This window comes from Coregonus clupeaformis, chromosome 17 (genome assembly GCF_020615455.1).
Source record: "Coregonus clupeaformis isolate EN_2021a chromosome 17, ASM2061545v1, whole genome shotgun sequence".
Classification (NCBI taxonomy): domain Eukaryota; kingdom Metazoa; phylum Chordata; class Actinopteri; order Salmoniformes; family Salmonidae; genus Coregonus; species Coregonus clupeaformis.
The window spans coordinates 30,363,901-30,384,057 of NC_059208.1; the positions used below are offsets into that span (position 1 = coordinate 30,363,901).

The 20,157-nt window shown below is 46.1% G+C and overlaps 1 protein-coding gene across 2 annotated transcripts in view; it reads right to left on the minus strand.

Moving 5' to 3' along the window:
* cdkal1 (CDK5 regulatory subunit associated protein 1-like 1) overlaps positions 1-20,157 on the minus strand; it is a 649,501-nt gene that overhangs the window by 278,581 nt on the left and 350,763 nt on the right. For both annotated transcript variants that reach the window (XM_045226277.1, XM_045226278.1), the window contains exon 10: positions 5,537-5,682. In XM_045226277.1, coding sequence (XP_045082212.1) covers positions 5,537-5,682 — 146 coding nt within the window. The remainder of the gene's footprint in view (positions 1-5,536; positions 5,683-20,157) is intronic.

Genomic DNA, 20,157 nt, shown 5'->3' on the forward strand with positions numbered 1-20,157 from the left:
CATTTACAAACACTGACCACTCCAGACTGACCTCTACACAACAACCCCACTAAAGGCACTATGTTTGTCTCAGGATCAATAGCTAGCTTTGATCTGATTTCAGATCTCTACAGTATGACATCTACTAATTACTGAAACCAAGGAAACAAGGCTGATGCGTCCTTATATGGACATTTGGAAAACACATACCCAGACATTTCCTCTTGACTTTTGTTTAGTTTTCCATAGAGGAAAAAATGCTTGAAATAGCAACATGAACAAAATACATGTTGTAAAGATGTCTGTTGATCCTGCTTCCCACCAAGTCCAGGCTATTTCAGTAGCCACATTATTTTACTGTACATGTCTTATATCAAACCTCAGAGGTGTATCATTGCTCAACATATAGGTTTCCTAGGATCCATGTCCTCTACTCCTCTTAGAATCTGATAACTCCATTCCCATAATAAGTACCACCACCCCTTCCACACAACCCAGAACGGCTTTGAGGGCCCTCTCTAAGCAGTGTATGGTGAGTTGGGGGTTATGTATGGTGAGGTGTCAGACTGGGGTATAGAACTGGGTCTGGGGGTAATGTATGGTGAGGTGTCAGACTGGGGAATAGAACTGGGTCTGGGGGTAATGTATGGTGAGGTGTCAGACTGGGGTATAGAACTGGGTCTGGGGATAATGTATGGTGAGGTGTCAGACTGGGGAATAGAACTGGGTCTGGGGGGTAATGTATGGTGAGGTGTCAGACTGGGGGTATAGAACTGGGTCTAGGGATAATGTATGGTGAGGTGTCAGACTGGGGAATAGAACTGGGTCTGGGGGTAATGTATGGTGAGGTGTCAGACTGGGGTATAGAACTGGGTCTGGGGGTAATGTATGGTGAGGTGTCAGACTGGGGTATAGAACTGGGTCTGGGGGTAATGTATGGTGAGGTGTCAGACTGGGGAATAGAACTGGGTCTGGGGGTAATGTATGGTGAGGTGTCAGACTGGGGTATAGAACTGGGTCTGGGGGTAATGTATGGTGAGGTGTCAGACTGGGGTATAGAACTGGGTCTGGGGGTAATGTATGGTGAGGTGTCAGACAGGGGGATAGAACTGATTCTGGGTGTAATGTATGGTGAGGTGTCAGACTGGGGTATAGAACTGGGTCTGGGGGTAATGTATGGTGAGGTTAGAGTGGGGTATATAACTGATTCTGGGTGTAATGTATGGAAAGGTGTCAGAGACTGGGGAGTGATCCTAGCAGCCTGTGGCCCCCTCTCAAGGTAAGTAGACAGTTCATTTCAACACACACAGCGGGGGGAGAGAGAGAAAGAGAGAGAGACAGAGAGAGAAAGAGACAGACAGAGAGAGAGAGAGAGAGAGAGAGAGCGAGAGAGAGAGAGAGAGAGAGAGAGAGAGAGAGAGAGAGAGAGAGAGAGAGAGAGAGAGAGAGAGAGAGAGAGAGAGAGAGAGAGAGAGAGAGAGAGAGAGAGAGAGAGAGAGAGAGAGCGATAGAGATGAAGAGAGAGACAGGGAGAGACAGAGTGTGTGTGTGTGTGTGTGTGTGTGTTTGGGCCAGTCAGGTCCTATTAGACCAGGGCTGTGTGGATTAAGGCAGACAGAGAGAGTCTATCTTCAGGCTGCAGCTTGGCGCAACAGACGGGCGGAGGGGAGGGACTACAGTTAATGAACCTGGACCCCCGGTGGAAGGAGAGGGGAAAGGAGTGACACACAGTGGGACACAGGGGAGAGGGGGAAGAAATAAGAGTGAGAGAGGGAGCTAGATAGAGACGGGGAAAGAGAGTGATAGATAGATGAAAGAGAGAGAGAATGAGAGAGAGAGAGAGAGAGAGAGACCCACACTTCCTGGTGTCATAACCTACTTTCCAGCCAGGAGAAAGATACAGGGAAGGGTCAAGGGTCAGGAGAGGCATGGAGACAGGGGTCAGAGGGCAGGAAACCAGGCTATACCTTGATCCCACATTATTCCCTTGACATGTCTGTCACCCAGGCTATACCTTGATCCCACAGTATACCCTTGACATGTCTGTCACCCAGGCTATACCTTGATCCCACAGTATACCCTTGACATGTCTGTCACCCAGGCTATACCTTGATCCCACAGTATACCCTTGACATGTCTGTCACCCAGGCAATACCTTGATCCCACAGTATCTTGAGCACCCAGGCTATACCTTGATCTCTCCTCTCTACCCAACCAGAGAGAGGGGGTAGAGAGGAGAGAGAGAGGGGTAGAGAGGAGAGAGAGAGGGGCAGAGAGGAGAGAGAGGGGTAGAGAGGAGAGAGAGGGGTAGAGAGGAGAGAGAGAGGGGTAGAGAGGAGAGAGAGGGGTAGAGAGGAGAGAGAGGGGTAGAGAGGAGAGAGAGGGGGGTAGAGGAGAGAGAGAGGGGCAAAGAGGAGAGAGAGAGGGGTAGAGAGGAGAGAGAGGGGGTAGAGAGGAGAGAGAGAGGGGTAGAGAGGAGAGAGAGGGGGTAGAGAGGAGAGAGAGAGGGGTAGAGAGGAGAGAGAGAGGGGTAGAGAGGAGAGAGAGAGGGGTAGAGAGGAGAGAGAGGGGTCGAGAGGAGAGAGAGAGGGGCAGAGAGGAGAGAGAGAGGGGTAGAGAGGAGAGAGAGAGGGGGCAGAGAGGAGAGAGAGAGGGGTAGAGAGGAGAGAGAGGGGGTAGAGAGGAGAGAGAGAGGGGGAGAGAGGGAGAGAGAGAGGGGTAGAGAGGAGAGAGAGAGGGGTAGAGAGAGGAGAGAGAGGGGGAGAGAGGAGAGAGAGAGGGGCAGAGAGGAGAGAGAGGGGTAGAGAGGAGAGAGAGGGGTAGAGAGGAGAGAGAGAGTAGAGAGGAGAGAGAGGAGAGAGAGAGAGAGAGGGTAGAGAGGAGAGAGAGAGGGAGAGAGAGGAGAGGAGAGGGGGTTAGAGAGAGAGAGAGAGAGGGTAGAGAGGAGAGAGAGGGGTAGAGAGGAGAGAGAGAGGGTAGAGAGGAGAGAGAGAGGGGTAGAGAGGAGAGAGAGAGGGAGAGAGGAGAGAGAGAGAGAGAGGAGAGAGGGGAGAGAGGAGAGAGAGGGGTAGAGAGGAGAGAGAGGGGGTAGAGAGGGAGAGAGGGGTAGAGAGGAGAGAGAGGGGAGAGAGAGAGAGAGAGAGGGTAGAGAGGAGAGAGAGGGGTAGAGAGGAGAGAGAGAGGGGAGAGAGGAGAGAGAGGGGTAGAGAGGGAGAGAGAGGGGCAGAGAGGAGAGAGAGAGGGGTAGAGAGGAGAGAGAGGGGTAGAGAGGAGAGAGAGAGGGGTAGAGAGGAGAGAGAGGGGTAGAGAGGAGAGAGAGAGGGGTAGAGAGGAGAGAGAGGGGTAGAGAGAGAGGAGAGAGAGAGGGGTAGAGAGGAGAGAGAGGGGTAGAGAGGAGAGAGAGAGGGGTAGAGAGAGGAGAGAGAGAGGGTGGAGAGAGGAGAGAGAGGGGCAGAGAGGAGAGAGAGAGGGGTAGAGAGGAGAGAGAGAGGGGTAGAGAGGAGAGAGAGGGGCAGAGAGGAGAGAGAGAGAAGGGTAGAGAGGAGAGAGAGAGGGGCAGAGAGGAGAGAGAGAGGGGTAGAGAGAGAGAGAGAGAGAGAGAGAGAGGAGAGAGAGGGTAGAGAGGAGAGAGAGGGGTAGAGAGGAGAGAGAGGGGGGGTAGAGAGGAGAGAGAGAGGGGAGAGAGGAGAGAGAGAGAGAGAGGAGAGAGAGAGAGAGAGAGAGAGAGAGAGGAGAGAGAGAGGGGTAGAGAGGAGAGAGAGAGGGCAGAGAGGAGAGAGAGGGGGAGAGAGAGAGAGAGAGGGGTAGAGAGGAGAGAGAGAGGGGTAGAGAGGAGAGAGAGGGGTAGAGAGAGAGAGAGAGAGAGAGAGAGAGAGGGGGAGAGAGAGAGGGGTAGAGAGGAGAGAGAGAGGGGAGAGAGAGAGAGAGAGGGTAGAGGGAGAGAGAGAGAGGGGAGAGAGGAGAGAGAGAGAGGGTAGAGAGAAGAGAGAGGGGAGAGAGGGAGAGAGAGGGGTAGAGAGGAGAGAGAGGGGGTAGAGAGGAGAGAGAGAGGGGGGTAGAGAGGAGAGAGAGAGAGGGTAGAGAGGAGAGAGAGAGGGGGTAGAGAGGAGAGAGAGAGGGGTAGAGAGGAGAGAGAGGGGGTAGAGAGGAGAGAGAGAGGGGTAGAGAGGAGAGAGAGAGAGGGGTAGAGAGGAGAGAGAGGGGGTAGAGAGGAGAGAGAGAGGGGGTAGAGAGGAGAGAGAGAGGGGGTAGAGAGGAGAGAGAGGGGGGTAGAGAGGAGAGAGGGGGTAGAGAGAGAGAGAGAGAGGGGGTAGAGAGAGAGAGGGGTAGAGAGGAGAGAGGGGGGGGTAGAGAGGAGAGAGAGAGGGGTAGAGAGGAGAGAGAGGGGGTAGGAGAGGAGAGAGAGAGGGGAGAGAGAGAGAGGGGGTAGAGAGGAGAGAGAGAGGGGTAGAGAGGAGAGAGAGGGGGTAGAGAGGAGAGAGAGAGAGGGGGGTAGAGAGGAGAGAGAGAGGGGTAGAGAGGAGAGAGAGAGAGGGTAGAGAGGAGAGAGAGAGAGGGGTAGAGAGGAGAGAGAGAGAGGGGTAGAGAGGAGAGAGAGGGGGTAGAGAGGAGAGAGAGGGGGGTAGAGAGGAGAGAGAGGGGGTAGAGAGGAGAGAGAGGGGGAGAGAGGAGAGAGAGAGGGGGTAGAGAGGGAGAGAGAGGGGGTAGAGAGGAGAGAGAGAGGGGTAGAGAGGAGAGAGGGGGGGGTAGAGAGGAGAGAGAGAGGGGGAGAGAGGAGAGAGAGAGAGGGGTAGAGAGGAGAGAGAGGGGGGTAGAGAGGAGAGAGAGAGGGGTAGAGAGGGAGAGAGAGGGGGTAGAGAGGAGAGAGAGGGGGGAGAGAGGAGAGAGAGAGGGGTAGAGAGGAGAGAGAGAGGGGGTAGAGAGGAGGGAGAGAGAGAGGGGTAGAGAGGAGAGAGAGGGGGGGTAGAGAGGAGAGAGAGAGGGGTAGAGAGGAGAGAGGGGGGGGTAGAGAGAGAGGGGTAGAGGAAGTAGAGAAGAGAGAGAAAGAGGGATAGAGAGGAGGAGGGGGCTGGGAGTGGCACCACCACATCAAGGCCTGCTCTGCCCCTGCCCCTTCCATCCTCCAGCCAAACAGCCCACACACTCACTAAACACTTTTCATCTCTCAATTCAATTCAATTTAATTTCAATTTAAGGGCTTTATTGGCATGGGAAACGTGTGTTAACATTGCCAAAGCAAGTGAAGTAGATAGTAAACAAAAGTGAAATAAACAATAAATATTAACAGTAAACATTACACTCAGAAGTTTCAAAAGAATAAAGACATTTCAAATGTCATATTATGTATATATACAGTGTTGTAACAATGTGCAAATAGTCTCTCTCTCCCTCGGTTTCTCAGAGAGAGAGAGAGAGAGAGAGAGAGAAGAGGAGGAGAAATCCCTCAGGAATGCTAATAGCCAACAGAGCCTTGCTAAGCCCCCTGGTCTTTAGTGATATATTTCAGCCTTTCTACTTTCTTCCCCGATCCCTCCCTCTTTCCACAACAGCGACTTACTTGTCTTTTAGGAAGTCAGCGACGCGCCTGAAGTCGTCAGCGCAGTACTCCCTCTTCATATCCATCAGGACACTGTCAGAGGCAGACTGCACCGGAACATGGAGGAAGGCATACACACGAGGATGGTTCAGGATCTTAGACATTTCCTGTTAGGAGATAAGATAAGATAGAGATAAATAGATTAGAGAGAGAGATTAGACCGATTACACAGACCCACAAAGAATTCTAAAACAAATACAATTTTGATAAGCTCCCATATCTATTGGGTGAAATACCACAGTGTGCCATCACAGCAGCAAGATTTGTGACCTGTTGCCACAAGAAAAGGGCAACCAGTGAAGAACAAACACCATTGTAAATACAACCCATATTTATGTTTATTTATTTTCCCTTTTGTGCTTTAACTATTTGCACATCATTCTAACACTGTATATATACATAATATGACATTTGAAATGTCTCTATTATTTTAGAACTTTTGTGAGTGTAATGATTACTGTTAATTTTTGATTGAACTTTTGTTCATTATCTATTTCAGTTGCTTTGGCAACATATTGTATGTTTCCCACGTCAATAAAGCCCTTTGAATTGAATTGAGTGAGTGAGTGAGTGAGTGAGTGAGTGAGTGAGTGAGTGAGCGAGAGAGAGCGAGAGAGAGTGATAGAGGTAGAGAGAGAGACGCGGAAGAAGGCATAGACAGGAGTGTGGTTCAGAATCTCAGCCATTTCCTGTTGGGACAGATCAAATAGGATGAAACCGTTAGGGAGCTGTAATCCCCTCCAGACTGTAGTTTAATGAGGGGTCCATACATCTCTTATCCCTCCAGACTGTAGTTTAATGAGGGGTCCATACATCTCTTATCCCTCCAGACTGTAGTTTAATGAGGGGTCCATACATCTCTTATCCCTCCAGACTGTAGTTTAATGAGGGGCCCATACATCTCTTATCCCTCCAGACTGTAGTTTAATGAGGGGTCCATACATCTCTTATCCCTCCAGACTGTAGTTTAATGAGGGGTCCATACATCTCTTATCCCTCCAGACTGTAGTTTAATGAGGGGTCCATACATCTCTTATCCCTCCAGACTGTAGTTTAATGAGGGGTCCATACATCTCTTATCCCTCCAGACTGTAGTTTAATGAGGGGCCCATACATCTCTTATCCCTCCAGACTGTAGTTTAATGAGGGGTCCATACATCTCTTATCCCTCCAGACTGTAGTTTAATGAGGGGTCCATACATCTCTTATCCCTCCAGACTGTAGTTTAATGAGGGGGCCCATACATCTCTTATCCCTCCAGACTGTAGTTTAATGAGGGGTCCATACATCTCTTATCCCTCCAGACTGTAGTTTAATGAGGGGTCCATACATCTCTTATCCCTCCAGACTGTAGTTTAATGAGGGGTCCATACATCTCTTATCCCTCCAGACTGTAGTTTAATGAGGGGTCCATACATCTCTTATCCCTCCAGACTGTAGTTTAATGAGGGGTCCCTCCAGACTGTAGTTTAATGAGGGGTCCCTCCAGACTGTAGTTTAATGAGGGGTCCCTCCAGACTGTAGTTTAATGAGGGGTCCCTCCAGACTGTAGTTTAATGAGGGGTCCCTCCAGACTGTAGTTTAATGAGAGAAGAAAAGGGAACCCTCTTGGAAAAGTTGTTAGTTAGAGCTGACTAACTGCTCACTCAATGCTTTTCCCCAGCTCCCAGCACTGTTCCCAGAGAGCTGTGAAAATCCTTGTGTATGACAACTGGTGTGTACTTCATGACATTTCCAGAGCCGTTTTCCATTACGTGACTCAGGTCTAGGAGTAGGCATGCAACTGAACTTGTCCAGCAAAACTTGTCCAACAGCTTGCTATGATGTGCCCTCCTGAACAGCTGTTAGTTTTTGTGATGTAAACAGCAGCTCTGGGGTGGCTGACTAATGTATTGAAGGAGAGAGGGGGCTGACTGAGGTACTGTAGGAGAGGGGGGGCTGAAGAACTGTGGGAGAGAGGGATGCTGACTGAGGTACTGTAGGAGAGGGGGGCTGAAGAACTGTGGGAGAGAGGGATGCTGACTGAGGTACTGTAGGAGAGGGGGGGCTGAAGAACTGTGGGAGAGAGGGATGCTGACTGAGGTACTGTAGGAGAGGGGGGCTGAAGAACTGTGGGAGAGAGGGATGCTGACTGAGGTACTGTAGGAGAGGGGGGGGGCTGAAGAACTGTGGGAGAGAGGGATGCTGACTGAGGTACTGTAGGAGAGGGGGGGGCTGAAGAACTGTGGGAGAGAGGGATGCTGACTGAGGTACTGTAGGAGAGAGGGGGGGCTGACAGGTATTGTAGGAGAGAGGGGGCTGACTGAGGTACTGTAGGAGAGAGGGGGCTGACTGAGGTACTGTAGGAGAGAGGGGGGCTGACAGGTATTGTAGGAGAGAGGGGGGCTGACTGAGGTACTGTAGGAGAGAGGGGGCTGACTGAGGTACTGTAGGAGAGAGGGGGGCTGACTGAGGTACTGTAGGAGAGAGGGGGGGGCTGAAGAACTGTGGGGAGAGAGGGATGCTGACTGAGGTACTGTAGGAGAGAAGGGGGCTGACAGGTATTGTAGGAGAGAGGGGGGCTGACTGAGGTACTGTAGGAGAGAGGGGGGCTGACTGAGGTACTGTAGGAGAGAGGGGGGGGCTGACAGGTATTGTAGGAGAGAGGGGGGCTGACTGAGGTACTGTAGGAGAGAGGGGGGCTGACTGAGGTACTGTAGGAGAGAGGGGGGCTGACTGAGGTACTGTAGGAGAGAGGGGGGCTGACTGAGGTACTGTAGGAGAGAGAGGGGCCTGGCGGAAATGAGAAGATGATTCAATAGAGACAGAAAGGAGAAGGGATCCACAGTTTAACATCTCTATCACCACCCCAACATCAACATATGTGAAAATGATGTGTTTCTAGGTTGTGTAGTAAAACAGATAGAGGAAGATAAGTGTTTCCAATGACGACATCAACCAATTAGTAGACAATAGGCAATGCCTCCTCATAATTGGTTAAAATCACATGATGCACACTGATGATGTCATTGACAACACTTATCTTCCTCTCTCTATTTCCAAGAACTTTGTACAGGAACATAGGGGACAACTCCCAGGTCCCAATATTCTGCAGAAAAAGACAAGATCAACTATTTATTCAGGGAGAACGTTCCATAGATTCCACATCAAAAAAATAAAACATAAATATTTGTCACATACAACCGATAGGTGCAGTGAAACGTATTGTTTCACAGGGTCAGTCATAGTAGTGAGTGTGAGTCCATACAATGGAGACAAGAGTGTAATGAAACCCAGAATGTTTCTATTATAAGCAGAACAGCCTTGGTTGAACCAGAAGCAGAGTTTCTCTAAGAAAATAGAACACTGAAAAGAGAATGAGAGCGAGAGCGAGAGAGAGAGAGAGAGAGAGAGAGAGAGAGAGAGAGAGAGAGAGAGAGAGAGAGAGAGAGAGAGAGAGAGAGAGAGAGAGAGAGAGAGAGAGAGAGAGAGAGAGAGAGAGAGAGAGAGAGAGAGAGAGAGAGAGAGAGAGAGAGAGAGAGAGAGAGAGAGAGAGAGAGAGAGAGAGAGAGAGAGAGAGAGAGAGAGAGAGAGAGAAAGGGAAAAGGATAGAAGTGAATTCATGTTGTAAAGTTCAACAACCTGCTATAAGAAAGGGGCCACTACCAGGCCTATTACAGATGTCTAGGCTACAGACAGAGCTGTATAATCACACCTATTATCATCATATCATTACCAACTGTCTAATCACTATGATGGGAGGAGGAGGAATGAAACGATTGATGAAATGATTTCTTCAAATGAAGATTTTGTTGATTGCGATCCTGGTCCGTCTTCACAATTAAAAGCTATTGTGTCGTGCAGCCCTCCCCTCCCCCTCTAGCCTAGTTAGTCTTCTCACTTGTACCTCACCACATGGGGCAGCCATTAGAGGGGATCAAAATTAAAATAATTAATTAGATCGAAGAATACCAGCTGATTAGTAAAGCAGATAAACCAGGAACCTACTTGCACTGGGACATGCAAAGTATCCCAACAAATTAGTGTGTGTGTGTGTGTGTGTGTGTGTGTGTGTACATATGTGCATGCGGGTGTGTGTATGTCACACTAGAAAGATGTGGATTGTGGGTAGTGAGTGGGGTAGCGCTGAATGGTAAGTAGAAGAAGTGAGAGAAGTGAGAGACAGTCTGTCTGGTGTCTCGATGTCATTTCACACTGCCGATGTGAACTTATCGTATCATCTAGCACACTACTGTCATGTAATAATAATAATAATATAATATGCCATTTAGCAGACGCTTTTATCCAAAGCGACTTACAGTCATGTGTGCATACATTTTTGTGTATGGGTGGTCCCGGGGATCGAACCCACTACCCTGGCGTTACAAGCGCCGTGCTCTACCAGCTGAGCTACAGAGGACCACACTCCTGGCAACCTGTCTGTACCTAGGGCAACAATCATGTAAACACACACACGCACGCACACACTCTCTCGCACAGCAGATTGAATAGCTTAACTAAGTGTTTGTGAACTAATGTCATCGGCTGATTCCCCAACAACCAAACCTCTTAATTCCCACCCAACGCATAGACTACATGTTGTTGTTGACAGACACCTCTCTCTCTACCACCTAGTGTGAAAATCCATTCCTGTACGTTGATCAGCGGAGATGAATGAAGCATCTAATTTTAGAACCACGGTCAGTCAGTGATGTCACATGGTAACTGTCCAATAGATCAGTCAATCATGAATCAGCAATGTAGCAGCGCGAGGCTAAACGTAATCCCCTCCTGTCCACACCTCCAGGACATTCCTCAGGAATAGAAGGATAAGCTCTTGGGTTAATGATCTTCTGCTAGGTAAAGTAGGAGCAGGTTTATTATAGTCATCACTTATCAGCGCAACAGTCTCCTACTAATCTGATTAAGGAACAGAGCTGCCTGCGGGACACCACCATGTATCCATGGTGTATCAGTATGTATATGAAGCCATCACCATGTACCCATGGTGTATCAGTATGAGGCCATCGCCATGTATCCATGGTGTATCAGTATGTATATGAGGCTGATGCAAGCCCCTCCTACTCCCCTACCTAACTGGGAGAGACTAGAGCAGGGGCTCATACATTATCTCAAGCTCATTAACATGAAGCTATGGGGGAGTTATGGTATATCTCAGGTTCATTAGTGTTATGGGCGGATATGACCGAGAGGTGAGGGAATGTAATGGATGCCTGATGATGATGGGGTCTAAACCAGGGTGAGCCCAGATGTGAAAGGCTAACAGCCTCAGGAGAATACAAGAGAGCACCTTAATAACATTTTGCATATTTTGCCCCTCATCACAATCACTTAGGTTGCCCCGTTGTATAAAGTTAAAGGCAGTAATGGAGTCAAAAGTTCATTTTGAGGATGAAATGAATGGACATCTCAGTACAATGTCAACACATTGCATCAGATCTAATCTCCAGTGCACTGTACATATTGGTATAGGTCCTGTTTAAAGTCCCACACTGACTGTTCTGATCTCCCCAGTCTCTACCTCTATAGGTCATGTTTAAAGTCCCACACTGACTGTTCTGACCTCCCCAGCCTCTACCTCTATAGGTCCTGTTTAAAGTCCCAGACTGACTGTTCTGACCTCCCCAGCCTCTACCTCTATAGGTCCTGTTTAAAGTCCCAGACTGACTGCTCTGATCTCCCCAGGCTCTACATCTATAGGTCCTGTTTAAAGTCCCACACTGACTGTTCTGATCTCCCCAGCCTCTACCTCTATAGGTCATGTTTAAAGTCCCAGACTGACTGTTCTGACCTCCCAGCCTCTACCTCTATAGGTCCTGTTTAAAGTCCCAGACTGACTGCTCTGATCTCCCCAGGCTCTACATCTATAGGTCCTGTTTAAAGTCCCACACTGACTGTTCTGATCTCCCCAGTCTCTACCTCTATAGGTCATGTTTAAAGTCCCACACTGACTGTTCTGATCTCCCCAGTCTCTACCTCTATAGGTCCTGTTTAAAGTCCCAGACTGACTGCTCTGATCTCCCCAGGCTCTACATCTATAGGTCCTGTTTAAAGTCCCAGACTAACTGTTCTGATCTCCCCAGCCTCTACCTCTATACAGTGAAGGAAAAAAGTATTTGATCCCCTGCTGATTTTGTACGTTTGCCCACTGACAAAGAAATGATCAGTCTATAATTTTAATGGTAGGTTTATTTGAACAGTGAGAGACAGAATAACAACAAAAAAATCCAGCTCTCCAAGGATGTCAGGGACAAGATTGTAGACCTACACAAGGCTGGAATGGGCTACAAGAACATCGCCAAGCAGCTTGGTGAGAAGGTGACAACAGTTGGTGTGATTATAAACAAAATAACTGTCAATCTCCCTCGGCCTGGGGCTCCATGCAAGATCTCACCTCGTGAAGTTGCAATGATCATGAGAACGGTGAGGAATCAGCCCAGAACTATGCGTGATGATCTTGTCAATGATCTCAAGGCAGCTGGGACCATAGTCACCAAGAAAACAATTGGTAACACACTACGCTGTGAAGGACTGAAATCCTGCAGCGCCCGCAAGGTCCCCCTGCTCAAGGAAGCACATATACAGGGCCGTCTGAAGTTTGCCAATGAACATCTGAATGATTCAGAGGGGAACTGGGTGAAAGTGTTGTGGTCAGATGAGACCTAAATGTAGCTCAGCTGGTAGAGCACGGCGCTTGTAACGCCAGGGTAGTGGGTTCGAACCCCGGGACCACCCATACACAAAAATGTATGCACGCATGACTGTAAGTCGCTTTGGATAAAAGCGTCTGCTAAATGGCATATTATATTATTATATTATTATTATATATATTATATTATAATATATTATATTATATATATTATATCAACTCAACTCGCCGTGTTTGGAGGAGGAGGAATGCTGCCTATGACCCCAAGAACACCCCATCCCCACCGTCAAACATGGAGGTGGAAACATTATGCTTTGGGGGTGATTTTCTGCTAAGGGGACAGGACAACTTCACCGCATCAAAGGGACAATAGACGGGGCCATGTACCGTCAAATCTTGGGTGAGAACCTCCTTCCCTCAGCCAGGGCATTGAAAATGGGTCGTGGATGGGTATTCCAGCATGACAATGACCCAAAACACACGGCCAAGGCAACAAAGGAGTGGCTCAAGAAGAAGCACATTAAGGTCTGGAGTCTCCAGACCTTTATCCCATAGAAAATATGTGGAGGGAGCAGAAGGTTCGAGCTGCCAAACGTCAGCCTCGAAACCTTAATGACTTGGAGAAGATCTGCAAAGAGGAGTGGGACAAAATCCCTCCTGAGATGTGTGCAAACCTGGTGGCCAACTACAAGAAATGTCTGACCTCTGTGATTGCCAACAAGGGTTTTGCCACCAAGTACTAAGTCATGTTTTGCAGAGGGGTCAAATACTTATTTCCCTCATTAAAATGCAAATCAATTTATAACATTTTTGACATGCGTTTTTCTGGATTTTTCTGTTGTTATTCTGTCTCTCACTGTTCAAATAAACCTACCATTAAAATTATAGACTGATCATATCTTTGTCAGTGGGCAAATGTACAAAATCAACAGGGGATCAAATATTTTTTCCCCCTCACTGTAGGTCCTGTTTATAGTCCCAGACTGACTGTTCTGATCTGTATTACGGTATTATAATACAACTCCTCAACAGCAACAACTGTCTGGCTATATGATCAATAGGGCTTAGCCATTTCAACATTCCATTCCACAGTGCTATGTAGATCTAAGTTGATCAGTGCAATAGATGAAAGGAGTGCATTTCCATTGGCTGGCTGGGTGGGTAGATGCAGTATTATAATGATAATGTCATTATCTGGCTGGGTAGATGCAGTATTATAATGTCATATTACTGTCTGGCTGGCTGGCTGGGTGGGTAGATGTAGTATTATAATGTCATTGTCTGGCTGGCTGGGTAGATGCAGTATTATAATGTCATTGTCTGGCTGGCTGGGTAGATGCAGTATTATAAATGTCATTGTCTGGCTGACTGGGTAGATGCAGTATTATAATGTCATATTACTGTCTGGCTGGCTGGGTAGATGTAGTGTTATAATGTAATATTATTGTCTGGCTGGCTGGGTAGATGTAGTATTATAATATCATATTATTGTCTGGCTGGCTGGGTAGATGTAGTATTATAATGTAATTGTCTGGCTGGCTGTCTGGGTAGATGTAGTATTATGTCATCATAGTATTGTCTGGCTGGCTGGGTAGATGTAGTATTACAATGTCATATTATTGCCTGGCTGGCTGGGTAGATGTAGTATTATAATGTCATATTATTGTCTGGCTGGCTGGGTAGATGTAGTATTATAATATCATATTATTGCCTGGCTGGCTGGGTAGATGTAGTATTATAATATCATATTATTGCCTGGCTGGCTGGGTAGATGTAGTATTATAATGTTATTGTCTGGCTGGCTGGGTAGATGTAGTATTATAATATCATATTATTGTCTGGCTGGCTGGGTAGATGTAGTATTATAATATCATATTATTGTCTGGCTGGCTGGGTAGATGTAGTATTATAATGTTATTGTCTGGCTGGCTGGGTAGATGTAGTATTATAATATCATATTATTGTCTGGCTGGCTGGGTAGATGTAGTATTATAATGTTATTGTCTGGCTGGCTGGGTAGATGCAGTATTATAATGTTATTGTCTGGCTGGCTGGGTAGATGTTGTATTATAATGTTATTGTCTGGCTGGCTGGGTAGATGCAGTATTATAATGTTATTGTCTGGCTGGCTGGGTAGATGCAGTATTATAATGTTATTGTCTGGCTGGCTGGGTAGATGTAGTATTATAATGTTATTGTCTGGCTGGCTGGGTAGATGTAGTATTATAATATCATATTATTGTCTGGCTGGCTGGGTAGATGTAGTATTATAATATCATATTATTGTCTGGCTGGCTGGGTAGATGTAGTATTATAATGTTATTGTCTGGCTGGCTGGGTAGATGTTGTATTATAATGTTATTGTCTGGCTGGCTGAGTAGATGTAGTATTATAATATCATATTATTGTCTGGCTGGCTGGGTAGATGCAGTATTATAATGTTATTGTCTGGCTGGCTGAGTAGATGCAGTATTATAATGTTATTGTCTGGCTGGCTGGGTAGATGTAGTATTATAATATCATATTATTGTCTGGCTGGCTGGGTAGATGCAGTATTATAATGTTATTGTCTGGCTGGCTGGGTAGATGTAGTATTATAATGTTATTGTCTGACTGGCTGAGTAGATGTAGTATTATAATATCATATTATTGTCTGGCTGGCTGGGTAGATGCAGTATTATAATGTTATTGTCTGGCTGGCTGGGTAGATGTTGTATTATAATGTTATTGTCTGGCTGGCTGGGTAGATGTAGTATTATAATGTTATTGTCTTGCTGGCTGGGTAGATGCAGTATTATAATGTTATTGTCTTGCTGGCTGGGTAGATGTTGTATTATAATTTCATTATTGGCTGGCAAGGTGCATTAAGTACTGTACTAATGGCAGTATTCAACTAATGTGATATTATTAGTGGACTGAGTCACCAGCAGCCCAGTTCTGACCCTGTAATGATGTAATGTCATGTGAGGTATTCAATTAGATTACTGAATGAACAGCTTTCATCTCCTAGTATCTCACCTTGTGAATAAGAATTTCACCACCATATTCATTGGAACATACAAAAGGCAGCCCGGGTAGAGACCTGCAGCATTTACACAGCTTTTTGTACACATTTGTGAAAATTATATTTGGACAATTAGTTGGCTTTGATGTGGATTAAGATAGGTAGGGTTTGAGGAAGATATCTGTCAATGTGACAAAAAAAATAAAAATAATAAAATGTTTTACTGGTCCTCAATCAGACGTGCTGTATTTGTCTATTTGATCCCAAAATGCTGCAATTTACATATTTTTGTGAACAGTTGATATATTTTTGAGTAGGTGTTTAATGGTGTCACATTTATATTCCGGGTCCATTTTCAACAGTCTTTACTGCCTCTAACGGCATTGCCTCTACCTCTCCTGTGGGATGAGCAATGAGCAGTGGACCATATATGATCATGTATGGTCGTTTGGAGGAGTGTGTGTGCGCGTGTGTGTGTGTGTGTGTGAGAGCCATGGAAGGTCTCACACACACACACACACACACACACACACCTGTCACGCTAACATGATAAATGACCGCGGTATTACAGCCCGTCTCTGTGGCTGCTGTGGCATGAAGGAGTGCCGGGCCGGAAGAGGAGTGGGTAGGCTTGAACTAAATGAATCTCCTGTGCCCATCTCCAGGTCCTCTGTCACTCAACCACCATGCCATCTGCAATGACACATCCACACCACCCAGTCTATTAGCACACTATTGGTTGATTGGAATCAGGGGGGAGTTGACTCATTGTCTGGTTCTAATGAGATCAGAGATTGTATTAACATAACCCTGCACACACATTAACATACCCTACACACACACACACACACACAACCCTACACACACACACACACACACACAGGGTAAATAAGAAGTGTTGGTTGGTTGCCACTGGCAGGGCTATCAGATAAAACAACGTTAAAACACACCATCATTAGATGCTGCTTCATTAGCTTTTCATCTCTACCATCACTAACTATCACACAGCATATCATGGAGAGCAATTTCTGTTTTGGTTTAATAGGAAATTAAAGTTTGCTTCAAGGGCTTTCTCTACCTTTAAGAATGATTAAAGGAACAGAACGTTGACTATTCAAGACTTATTTTCCAGAGAAGAAGAAGACAGCAGGAAATCAGCCTCATCTAATCTGTCACATTTGGTTCAATATATTCTGGCTATGAGATTGTAGATTTGAAGGGATTGCAAGACACACACACAACTCTACCAGCTCTGTTCCAAAACGAGCATGGGTTATTTCATTACATTAGGAACAGTCTGAATAGGTTACTGTTTAACATCTCACAGGGACACAGAAATTAGCAAATTCCTCTCCCATGCAGTCCATTTCCAATCAGTCCATTTCTCTGAGTCTATTTGATTCCAAGGTGTTCAGACATACATGTCAGTCTGCTTGTGTAGGTAGACATACAGTGAGGGAAAAAAGTATTTGATCCCCTGCTGATTTTGTACGTTTGCCCACTGACAAAGACATGATCAGTCTATAATTTTAATGGTAGGTTTATTTGAACAGTGAGAGACAGAATAACAACAAAAAAAAACAAAAAAACGCATGTCAAAAATGTTATAAATTGATTTCCATTTTAATGAGGGAAATAAGTATTTGACCCCTCTGCAAAACATGACTTAGTACTTGGTGGCAAAACCCTTGTTGGCAATCACAGAGGTCAGACGTTTCTTGTAGTTGGCCACCAGGTTTGCACACATATCAGGAGGGATTTTGTCCCACTCCTCTTTGCTGATCTTCTCCAAGTCATTAAGGTTTCGAGCCTGACGTTTGGCAACTCGAACCTTCAGCTCCCCTCCACAGATTTTCTATGGGATTAAGGTCTGGAGACTGGCTAGGCCATTCCAGGACCTTAATGTGCTTCTTCTTGAGCCACTCCTTTGTTGCCTTGGCCGTGTGTTTTGGGTCATTGTCATGCTGGAATACCCATCCACGACCCATTTTCAATGCCCTGGCTGAGGGAAGGAGGTTCTCACCCAATATTTGACGGTACATGGCCCTGTCCATCGTCCCTTTGATGCGGTGAAGTTGTCCTGTCCAATTAGCAGAAAAACACCCCCAAAGCATAATGTTTCCACCTCCATGTTTGACGGTGGGGATGGTGTTCTTGGGATCATAGGCAGCATTCCTCCTCCTCCAAACACGGCGAGTTGAGTTGATGCCAAAGAGCTAGATTTTGGTCTCATCTGACCACAACACTTTCACCCAGTTCTCCTCTGAATCATTCAGATGTTCATTGGCAAACTTCAGACGTCCTGTATATGTGCTTTCTTGAGCAGGGGGACCTTGCGGGCGCTGCAGGATTTCAGTCCTTCATGGCGTAGTGTGTTACCAATTGTTTTCTTGGTGACTATGGTCCCAGCTGCCTTGAGATCATTGACAAGATCCTCCCGCATAGTTCTGGGCTGATTCCTCACCGTTCTCATAATCATTGCAACTCCACGAGGTGAGATCTTGCATGGAGCCCCAGGCCGAGGGAGATTGACAGTTATTTTGTGTTTCTTCCATTTGCGAATAATCGCACCAACTGTTGTCACCTTCTCACCAAGCTGCTTGGCGATGGTCTTGTAGCCCATTCCAGCCTTGTGTAGGTCTACAATCTTGTCCCTGACATCCTTGGAGAGCTCTTTGGTCTTGGCCATGGTGGAGAGTTTGGAATCTGATTGATTGATTGATTGCTTCTGTGGACAGGTGTATTTTATACAGGTAACAAGCTGAGATTAGGAGCACTCCCTTTAAGAGTGTGCTCCTAATCTCAGCTCCTTAGCTGTATAAAAGACACCTGGGAGCCAGATATCTTTCTGATTGAGAGGGGGTCAAATACTTATTTCCCTCATTAAAATGCAAATCCATTTATAACATTTTTGACATGTGTTTTTCTGGATTTTTTTGTTGTTATTCTGTCTCTCACTGTTCAAATAAACCTACCATTAAAATTATAGACTGATCATTTCTTTGTCAGTGGGCAAACGTACAAAATCAGCAGGGGATCAAATACTTTTTTCCCCTCACTGTACATGATGTCAGTCTGCTTGCTGTAGGTAGACATACATGATGTCAGTCTGCTTGCTGTAGGTAGACATACATGATGTCAGTCTGCTTGCTGTAGGTAGACATACATGATGTCAGTCTGCTTGCTGTAGGTAGACATACATTATGTCAGTCTGCTTGCTGTAGGTAGACATACATGACGTCAGTCTGCTTGCTGTAGGTAGACATACATGATGTCAGTCTGCTTGCTGTAGGTAGACATACAGTTGAAGTCGGAAGTTTACATACAACTTAGCCAAATACATTTAATTTTTCACAATTCCTAACATTTAATCCTAGTAAAAATTACCTGTCTTAGGTCAGTTAGGATCACCACTTTATTTTAAGAATGTGAAATGTCAGAATAATAGTAGAGAGAATGATTTATTTAAGCTTTTATTTCTTTCATCACATTCCCAGTGGGTCAGAAGTTTACATACACTAAATTAGTATTTGGTAGCATTGCCTTTAAATTGTTTAACTTGGGTCAAACGTTTCGGGTAGCCTTCCACAAGCTTCCCACAATAAGTTGGGTGAATTTTGGCTCATTCCTCCTGACAGAGCTGGTGTAACTGAGTCAGGGTTGTAGGCCTCCTTGCTCGCACACGCTTTTTCAGTTCTGCCCACACATTTCCTATAGGATTGAGGTCAGGGCTTTTTCCTGGACACCTTGACTTTGTTGTCCTTAAGCCATTTTGCCACAACTTTGGAAGTATGCTTGGGGTCATTGTCCATTTGGAAGACCCATTTGCGACCAAGCTTTAACTTCCTGACTGATGTCTTGAGATGTTGCTTCAATATATCCACATAATTTTCCTTCCTCATGATGCCATCTATCTTGTGAAATGCACCAGTCCCTCCTGCAGCAAAGCACCTCCACAGCATGATGCTTCACGGTTGGGATGGTGTTCTTTGGCTTGCAAGCTACCCCATTTTTCCTCCAAACATAACGATGGTCATTATGGCCAAACAGTCCTATTTTTGTTTCATCAGACCAGAGGACATTTCTCCAAAAATGTACGATCTTTGTCCCCATGTGCAGTTGCAAACCGTATTCTGGCTTTTTTATGGCGGTTTTGGAGCAGTGGCTTCTTCCTTGCTGAGCGGCCTTTCAGGTTATGTCGATATAGGACTTGTTTTACTATGGATATAGATACATTTGTACCGGTTTCCTCCAGCATCTTCACAAGGTCCTTTGCTGTTGTTCTAGGATTGATTTGCACTTTTCGCACCAAAGTACGTTCATCTCTAGGAGACAGAACGCGTCTCCTTCCTGAGTGGTATGATGGCTGCGTGGTCCCATGGTGTTTATACTTGCGTACTGTACAGCTGAACGTGGTACCTTCAGGCGTTTGGAAATTGCTCCCAAGGATGAATCAGACTTGTGGAGGTCTACAATGTTTTTTTCTGAGGTCTTGGCTGATTTCTTTGCATTTTCCCATGATGTCAAGCAAAGAGGCACTGAGTTTGAAGGTAGGCCTTGAAATACAGTGGGGAGAACAAGTATTTGATACACTGCCGATTTTGCAGGTTTTCCTACTTACAAAGCATGTAGAGGTCTGTAATTCTTATCATAGGTACACTTCAAATGTGAGAGACAGAATCTAAAACAAAAATCCAGAAAATCACATTGTATGATTTTTAAGTAATTCATTTGCATTTTATTGCATGGCATAAGAATTTGATCACCTACCAACCAGTAAGAATTCCGGCTCTCACAGACCTGTTAGTTTTTCTTTAAGAAGCCCTCCTGTTCTCCACTCATTACCTGTATTAACTGCACCTGTTTGAACTCGTTACCTGTATAAAAGACACCTGTCCACACACTCAATCAAACAGACTCCAACCTCTC